This window comes from Callithrix jacchus, chromosome 9, assembly GCF_049354715.1.
Source record: "Callithrix jacchus isolate 240 chromosome 9, calJac240_pri, whole genome shotgun sequence".
NCBI classification, from domain to species: Eukaryota; Metazoa; Chordata; class Mammalia; order Primates; family Cebidae; genus Callithrix; species Callithrix jacchus.
In genome coordinates, this window is record NC_133510.1 from 113,581,052 (window position 1) to 113,590,226 (window position 9,175).

The window sequence follows — 9,175 nt, forward strand, 5'->3', positions numbered from 1 at the left end:
CAAGGGGCTCTGAGGAGGTGGGGGGGCAGCAAGGGGCAGCAAGGGGCTCTGAGAGGTGGGAGGGGCAGCAAGGGGCTCTGAGGAGGTGGGAGGGGCAGCAAGGGGCTCTGAGGAGGTGGGAGGGGCAGCAAGGGGGTCTGAGGAGGTCAGGTGAGCCTAGCTCCGCAGCACTGCAAGCCAGGTCTGCACATGGCTACAAATCCCACCAGTTTCTCTTCCAACATGCTGTTTTCCTCTCAGGAACTAGGAGAGCTATGCTCAAAAAGCTCTGAAGTAATCTCATTGAGATGACTTTTTCCAAAACAATTAATTCCATAAGGGCAGATCATGAAAAGGAACATGTTCTTTAAACCAGTAAGAGGCTTATTTGCCACAAGTGGTCCTGGCCCTGTCCCCAGTTCCCCAACAATGCCCTCCTGACAACGCCCTTCCAGGCTAGCCTCTGTGTGATGACAAGCAGGCTCCAGGCCCCAGGAGTTCCTCAAGGTGGGTCCCTCGTTCTGCATTTCAATCCCTACCTCCCTTGCTGTCTCTATGCCCTGGTATGGGCTTCTGACAAGATCCTCATCCCACCAACTCATCCCTGCAACCCCCAGACTCAAATGCATACCCCCAGCTTGACCTGCTGCCATTTACCCCATGAACAGATCTATTTCTTTTAGTATTACTATTGTGAAAAGAGGAAAAAAAGAAAGGGAAATAAATTCATAACAATCTCAGCACACCAAACTTATGTATCATCTACCTGTCTACCTCTTTCTCTCCCATCTGTCTATATCTTTTATAATTATAATAAAAGACAGTAGGCCAGGTGAAGTGGCTCATGCCTGTAATCTCAGCACTTTGGGAAGCTGAGGCAGGTGGATCATTTCAGGCCAGGAGTTTGAGACCAGCCTGGTCAATATGGAGAAATCCTGTCGCTATCAAAATTACAAAAAAATTAGCTGGGGATGATGGTGCATGCCTGTAATCCCAGTTTCTCGGGTGGCTGAGGCCCAAGAACAGTTTGAACCCAGAGGTGGAGGTTGCAGTGAGCCAAAATTGCGCCACTGCACTCTAGCCTGGGAGACAGAGCCAGACCCTGTCTCTAAGAAAAAAGACAGCAAACAATTTTGTATCTTATTTTTTTACCACTATATGCATCAAATTCACACCTATTCAGAGGCCAGAAAACTTACCAAGGAGTTCAATGGTCTCATTATTGCATTTTGCATGGTTTTTACCCATTCTGCATGGTTTTATGGTTTTAAATCCAATTCTAAGACCACATTTTATCACATTTTAACGTCTCTAAAATCTGGATGGGCCTGACCATTGATCGGTTTCAGCCTTGTGTTAGTTGTTATCACAGTGAATGGCAGCACGTGCCCACTTCGCTTCTCCTCATGTTACATCTACAGACAGCGTTGCCTCATGTGCCGAGAAACACGGTGCTATAAATTGTACTTTTACTTTATGGTTTTTTTTCCATAAGTGAGATGACCAGGCTTGAATATGAGTATTTTCAATATTCTTGATACAAACTGTCAAATTTCGTTTCTAGAAGAGTTGCATGGGTTGACCCAGTCCCCCATCAGCTACGTACGAGTGAGCTGATTTCCCCACAGTCTAATCATCATGAAGCATTTCTGAATGTTCTTTTCATTTTTTTCTAATTTAATAGGGAATGACAATGAAGGAAAAGCATGAGCAGTTCCCACTTAACCTTTCTTCCATGCTGACTTTCTTATTGAGGGTACCTGCAGCTCCTGCGGCTCCTCTTACAGTCACCAGGGTCATCAATTTGATGAAATACACAATCACCACCATCATCCTGTGGTCCTTCTGAAGCTCACATTTGCTTCTCAGACTCTGCCCCACTCACCCCTGCTGCTACCCTGAGCTTCCTGCTCTGCCCTTGCCAGCTTGGCTTGTCCAGGCCCTCAGAACCTCGAGGTGAACAGCTGATGTGGAATCAACACTTTCTACCTTGCCCCCAGTCTTCACAACTAGTGCCCCCAAACCCAACCTGTATCCCAGATATTAAAGACACAGTCTATTTTCTACTGGAGATGGCTGTAAGATATGGGAGGAAAGCATTTCCTCTGGAGTCAGGCCAGGTTGAAATCTCAATCTCTCTTTTTTTTTTTTGGAGATGAAGTTTTGCTCTTATCACCCAGGATGGAGTACAATGGTACAATCTCAGCTCACTGCAACCTCTGCCTCCCAGGTTCAAGTGGTTCTCCTGCCTCAGCCTCCTGAGTAGCTGCGATTACAGGTATGTGTTATCATGCCTGGCTAATTTTTGTATTATTAGTAGAGATGAGGTTTCACCATGTTCTGGAACTCCTGACCTCAAGTGATCTACCCATCTTGGCCTCCCAAACTGCTGGGATTACAGGCGTGAGCCGCTGTGCCTGGCCTGAAATCCCATTTCTACCACTCTCTATCTGTGTGATCTTGAGAAGTGACTTTACTTCTCTGTGGCCAAGTGTCATTACCTGTAAAATGGGCACTCAGGGAAAGCCCTGTATGGGCTCAGCTTGCCTAGCATTCTGAGACCACTGTCTTATCAAATCTTCCCGACAATCCTTCAGAGGCAGTGGTGGTAAATTATCTTTTCACTATTTTCCAGATAAGGAAACCGAGGCTCAGGGAATTGAAGGGCACACAGTGATTTTGTGCCTAAGGACACATGGTTATTAACATGCACACAGTTATGAAGGGCTGGGATTCAAATGGTCTGAGGTGGATGATCACGGTATTTGGAGGTTTTGTCAAGTTTCATCATTGTGATTTTAAGTATTTCAGTGTAGCGGAAACACCTGAACAGGTGTGTTCTCCCTCTCCTGTCTGAAACACCAAACAGAATTATCATCTCAAGGCTGGAATTATCCTCTAATGCTTCAAGACCACAAAATCCATTTACCTTTTCGTCCCAGGTGGCCATGTCCCTGTTGCTTCTGGATCTGAAAAATAAGAAGACAGTTGTCCAGATCTGTCATCCTGCTGCCATCTACCTTGGTATGTGCACTGCAAACCTTTCTTACAAATTAGTTTTAAGTCAAACTGTGTCTGAAAGTAGCGTCAAGTTCAAAGTGTATGGAGGAGGGCATACATCCTGAATATACAGCCAAATGAGCTGAAGCAGGGACTCACACCCGCGCGTATTTGTAAGCGGAAGTTCATAGCCTTTCACAGCATTATTCTCAATAGCCAAAGGGTGCAAATGAGTCACTTGTCCATCAAAGGATGAGTGGATCAACAAAGTGGGTCTATCCACGCAATGGAAGGTTATTCAGCCATAAAAAGAAATGAAGCAGCAGTGTGGGGTGGCTCACCCTTGTAATCCCAGCACTTTGGGAGGCTGAGGTGGGTGGATCACCTGAGGTCAGGAGTTCGAGACCAGCCTGGCCAACATGGTGAAACCCCGTCTCTACTAAAAATACAAAAATTAGCTGGGCATGGTGGCGGGCACCTGTAATCCCAGCTACTTGGGAAACTGAGGCAGGAGAATGGCTTGAACCAGGGAGATGGCGATTGCAGTAAGCCAAGATCATACCACTGCTCTCCAGCCTAGGCAACAGAACAAGACTCCATCTCAAAATAAATAAATAAATAAAGTACTGATACATATTACAATGTAGATTAACCTCAAATACACCATGTTAAGTAAAAAAAGCCAGACATAAAATGTCACATATTGTATGATTCCATTGATACGAAATGTCCAGAACAGGAAAATTCTATGACAGAAAGCAGATTGGTGGCTTCCAGGGGCAGAGGGCAGGGAAGAATGGAGAGTGACTGCTTCATGGATTAGGGGGTTTCCTTTCGTGGTGATGAAAATCTGTGAAGCTAATGAGGTACTTTTTAAAACGTAAAATGATGTATTATTAAACTTAATAAAAGCAATGAAAATGTTCTGATAGAGGAGATGGTTGCACACTGTGACGTGCTAAATGCCACTGAATTATTCACTTTAAAATGGTTAACTTTATGTTACATGAATTTCACTCCAAATAAAAAGAGACAGACATTCCAGTGTTGGAGTTGCCCTGTCAAGCAGCAAAACCTTCTGCACATCCGCCACCAGCTACGTCAGTGACTGCACCTCTGAGCAGCGGCGCTGCTAGTGCTGTGCAACGTTCACATGTGGATGTGGAAAGACGCTGGCCACAGAGCAAGCAGAGGAGTCACATGACGGCAGAGTCTACAGGATGACCCCATCTACCTCAAAAGAAATATGGATGCTTTTTTTTTTGGTCTGTAAGAATCAGTCTTCGCAGTGGTTATCTTTGGAAGAAAAGGGAGTGATCCGGGTGTGGGGTTTTCCTTCTCTGCCTCTGGGAGGCGTGAACTTTTACAATGAGGTGGTGTTACTTTAAAACATTATTTTTAATGTAGATGATCTATGAATGTAGTAAAAAATTTAAATTATACAAAAAGATATTCTATGACAAGTCAGTCTCCCCTCTACCCATTCTCCTTCCCAGAAGCGGCTGCTCTGACACATTTCCTACATCACCTTCTCGAGTATTCTAAGCCCTCACAAGCACACTTGTATATACTCTCCCCCGACCTTCTATTTTTTTCTGTAAACAAATATGAACCCACGTACTGCTCTGAATCTTATTTCCCTTTAGGGTGTGGTAGGCAAAATAATGCTCCCCCTCAAAGATGCACATGCCCTAATCCCTGAACTTGTATATTACTTTACGTACCAAAAAGGATTTTGCAGATATGATGAAGTTGCCACTCTTAAGATGGAGGGAATGATACTGGATTATCCCAGGGGACCCAATGTCAACAGAGGAGTCTTTGATAAGTGGAGGCAGGAGAAGAGATGTGAGGACAGAAGCAGAGGCTAGAGTCAGAAAGATCTGAAGATTCGATGCTTTAAAGATGGAGGATGGGGCTTCAGTCCAAGGCATGTGGGTCCCTCTAGAAGTTGGGAAGGAAAGCAAACAGATTCTCCCCCAGAGCCTGCAGCAGCAATACAGCCCTGCCTACACCTTGACTTGAGCCTACAGAGACAGATTGTGGACTTTTGACCTCCAGAACTGTAACATAAATGTGTGTTATCTTAAGCCACCAAGCTTGTGGTCATTTGTTACAGCAGCCACAGAAGACTAACACAGTATCTCAGAAGTGGTTCTATGCCAGTGCATCCTGCATGAAGTGCAGGAGTCCCGTGTAGGAACGAGTTTAATCCCACTAGTGATGGACACTTAAGGTTGTTCCCAGTCTCTTCCTACCCCAATGCCTCAGTGAATAACCCTGCACACCCTGTTTGTTTTGGAGTTGAGGGTCTTTCTCTGTCACCCTGGCTAGAATACAGTGGTGCAATTAGAGCTCACTGCAGCCTCAAACTTCTAGGCTCAAGGGATACTCCCACCGCAGCCTCCTGAGTAGCTGAGACTAGAGGCACACTACCTTGTCCAAGCCTATTTTTACAGAAAGGGGTTTCTCACTATGTTTTCCAGGCTGGTCTCAACCTCCTGAGTTCATGTGATCCTCCTGCCTCAGCCTCCCACGGTGTTGGGATTATAGTTGTGAGCCATTGTGCCAGATCCCTCTATGTAACCTCTATACCTTTTTTTTTTTTAATCTGAGACAGAGTCTCCTTCTTTTGCCCAGGCTGGAATGCCGTGGTGTGATCTCAGCTCACTGCAACCTCTGTCTCCCAGGTTCAAGCAATTCTCCCATCTCAGCCTCCTGAGTAGCTAGGATTATAGGTGCCCACCACCACGTTCAGCTACTTTTTTCTTTTGTATTTTTAGTAGAGATGGGGTTTGGGTATGTTAGCTAGGCTGGTCTCAAACTCCTGACCTCAAGTGATCCATCTGCCTCAACCTCCCAAAGTGTTGGAATTATAGGCATGAGCCACCATGCCTGGTCTAATTCTAAAAAATTATTTTGAAATAAACTTTTACAAAAACTTTTAAAAAAGTTATTTCTCTCCCCACAGTTCCAAGGTGAGGGTGCACGGGACTCTCAGAGTTTCTCACTGGTTGACTGGCAAAGCAGCTTCTGCACCCAGCAGAGTTCAGCTTTGCACTGAAAGGGTATGGTCCCATACCGGCCCCCTGGGACCTTCAACCTGCTCTCACGAGAGGGGCTCAAGTGGAACCACCAGCACAAGAGGAGGTGAAAGAAGAATTAAGGTGCCCTGGAGATTTCCTTCCTTTGTAAGATAGGAACTAGAACCAGCACACACGCAGAGAAACACTCAGCTTCAGCAAGTCAAGCAACAGAAAATTTAAAACTACCATACCCTTCTCCATTAAACTAGCCAATACATAAAAAGGATGAAACCCAATGCTTGCAGAGCTGCAGGGAAATGTGCACACATTCCTGGGGATGATTTTTCTAAATAGCCACCTGGTCACAAGAGGTATGTGCCTTCAAAATGATCCACCCTTGACTTGCATACCTCAGTTAGGAAACTGTATCTCCCAGAAGTCATTTGATAGCCAAAAACATGCACAATATGGACAACCACATTAATAGCTAAGTTGAATATTATGGCTAAAACCTGGAAGTGGTCCTCAAGCCCTACTTTAGGGAAAAGCTGAGGAAGGCAGTGGGCTCTTGGGAAGAATAATTCTGAGGTCTCTACAGAAATGGGAGGAAAAAATGCTGTCAAGCATTGAGAAGAAAAATAGACTGATGGCTGACACACTGCCTGCAGCTATACAAAAATATCTGAGTCTTTTCTAGCTGCCAAGCACTGATTTCTCAGGTTCTGGGAAATCCAAGGGGAAGAGGCAAAGGCAAGGTCAGGAATCCCGGTGGCTGACATGTTACCTGGGGAGACAAGGAAGAAAGGAAACATAGGAGATAGACCACACCCCCAGCTAAGTGCTGGGAAGCAAGCTAGCCAGTCAGAGTAAGTGGCCAGGGAGCAGGTGGGGTCTCCTTAAGTTAGAACCTAGACTGTGGGGAAGGGAAGAGAAGAGGGGGTGATTGGGGACAACACAACATTTACGGTGTCTCCTGAATTATAAGGGAGTATGTCACAGGTTGCAGAGAAGAGCATTCCCTTGAACAGGAAGAGCATATGCAGCATACACAGCCCCTGAGAGAGCAGAGAACTTAGGAGGTGGCTAGGGACAGGAGTGGACAGGACAGTGGCCAGAGGGAAGAATTAAAAATAATCACATAGGGCCTGATCACAGAGAGGGCTTGGCAGGTGATACTGGAGAGTTGGGTGGGAGTGAGGGGTCAAGGATGATGAGGAGGCAAGAGATGCTGGGGCCTGGACTCGGGGTGGAAGTAGGAGGTAGAGGAGTGGCCAGATTCAGGATATGCTTTGGGTTAGAACTTGCTGCTGGCCTAGACTGTGGGGAAGGGAAGAGGAGAGGGGGTGGTCAATGATAGCTCCGGGGGCCCAGTGACTAGGAAATGATCAAGTCTGGGACAAGAACGCTCTAGCTTCCTCCTTCTTGCTAAACCAGGGGCGGGGAGGACAGGGGGCCACGGAGCAGCTCTGGACCTTGTGCAAGCAGCCTCAGCCCAGAGATTTTCAAAACCCTAACCTTATCAGTCTTTCCCTTTGGGGAGTCAGAGCCAGAGAAGTTGCCCACCCCCTGACCTGGGTCTTACTCAAGCAGCTCCCAGTTGCTGGTGGGGCTGCCCGGAAATCCTGCAGATCTCAGATAGCTCTGAACAACCTGAAGTTAAAGGTGCCCAGGACAGAGAGGTACTCTTAGAGGGCGGGAGGGAGGGTGGAGGCACGGGAACCATGAAATTTTGGTAGTAACCTGGTGCCAGGGGTACACCAAGTATCTCATGTCATCTTAGCGGTCCTGTGAGGTAGGCACATGCTTAACCCCAGAGGACAGATGCAGAAACTGAGGCACAGACAGGCCAAGTCACTAGCTGAGCCTGCAAAAGCCCCCACACACAGCACTGGTAAAGGTGGTAGGGAGAACGTTCCTAGGGGGGTATTCCAATAAGGAACTGCTCTCCCCTGTCTTGGCTCACCCTGGCCTTAACACTCTTGTTCCTCAGTATCTCTGTCTCCAAAAGGTGGGTGTTTTTAAAGTGTTTCCAGTGAAATCTTTGCTGCCCCGAGGCTCCTCCTTCAGGAATGGCTGGGCCCGCTCACTGCAACCTTCTCCCGGGACACCCAGCACTGCCTCTGTCCCTACTTCTTTCCCACAGTCTCCCGGGAGGGCGGTGGGGAAGGGACGATGCATCCGAGGACTTAGGGGACACAGACCTGGTTGTGAGTTCTGGCTCTCCCTCCTGTGGCTGTGTGACCCAAGGCAAGGGGCTTGGTCTTTTTGCGTCTTGGTTTCTTCACCTGTAAGAGGAAGACGACGATGGTCACCTGTGGTTGCTGCGTGGATGAAGACCTGAAGGCACCTGGCCCAGGGCGGCGCACAACACGAACTTTCAAGGTTGTGGGGGTGTCACTGGGGCCGGCGTCTCCCGCCTCCCCCTCCCCGGACTCCAGTCCCCGCGGAGGGGAAGCACTGCCCGCCCGCACCGCCCGCGCTGGGACACGCCAGAGCCGAGGACTTGGGTCCTGCCCGCGATCCGCGGCGAGACCCGGACTGCGGAGATCCAAGGGGGTCCCCTCTTCTCGGAGGGATCGGGCACCGAGGTCTTGGAGAAGGGGCTGCACGCCAACAGGGGTACGCCCCCCCCGGGCCTGAGAACTTACCCGTAGCGCCACCTGCCCGCGGCCACAGCAGCGACTGGGAGCCTCGGAGTCTGCCCTGCCCTGCCCGGCCCCAAGACAGGCCCCGCCCCCGCCCCAAGCCCCGCCCCGTACAAGGCCCCGCCCCCGCTGCCCCCGGTTGTCCCCCCACTGCCCGCAGCCCTCCAACGCTCCGCGGGTGTCTAGGCCTCGGCCCTCGCCCGGGTCTCAGTCCCCTTGTCCCTGCCTGTGGTCAGTCCACTGGTTCGTCCCCCACGGCCGCCTTCCGCACCGCAGGCTGGGCCTGGACCTCCCGCTGCTCTGCAGACCGACAAAGGTCCCGCCCGTGGGAGCGAATCGCAGATCACGAGGATCCTGCCCCGGGCCAGACTAAGGGAAGGGTGGGCGGAGGGAACCACTTCCTTCCTCCGCCGGCTGGAGCGGGAGAATACACCCCCCAACCCCTCTAGGGGAGCTTCTGCTTCATCCCGCCGTCTCCGGGCCACCCGTGCTTCTGGGTCTCCTGATTCCTTGGGTTCATCCCCT

The 9,175-nt window shown here is 49.2% G+C and overlaps 1 protein-coding gene across 12 annotated transcripts in view; it reads right to left on the reverse strand.

Moving 5' to 3' along the window:
* Positions 1-8,971, reverse strand: part of HVCN1 (hydrogen voltage gated channel 1) — a 40,949-nt gene extending 31,978 nt beyond the window's left edge. For 2 of the 12 annotated variants that reach the window (XM_035257591.3, XM_035257586.3), the window contains exons 1-3: positions 8,877-8,971; positions 8,207-8,290; positions 2,909-2,948 (exon numbers count right to left, since the gene is read on the reverse strand). In XM_035257591.3, the coding sequence (XP_035113482.1) occupies positions 2,909-2,929 (21 nt within the window). In that variant the 5' untranslated portion in view covers positions 2,930-2,948; positions 8,207-8,290; positions 8,877-8,971. Of the gene's footprint in view, positions 1-2,908; positions 2,949-8,206; positions 8,355-8,476; positions 8,690-8,876 lie in introns of those variants that run through there. The other 10 variants (XM_035257590.2, XM_035257585.3, XM_078337271.1 and 7 more) reach the window with 8 other exon arrangements.
* Between the last annotated feature and the right edge of the window lie 204 nt (positions 8,972-9,175).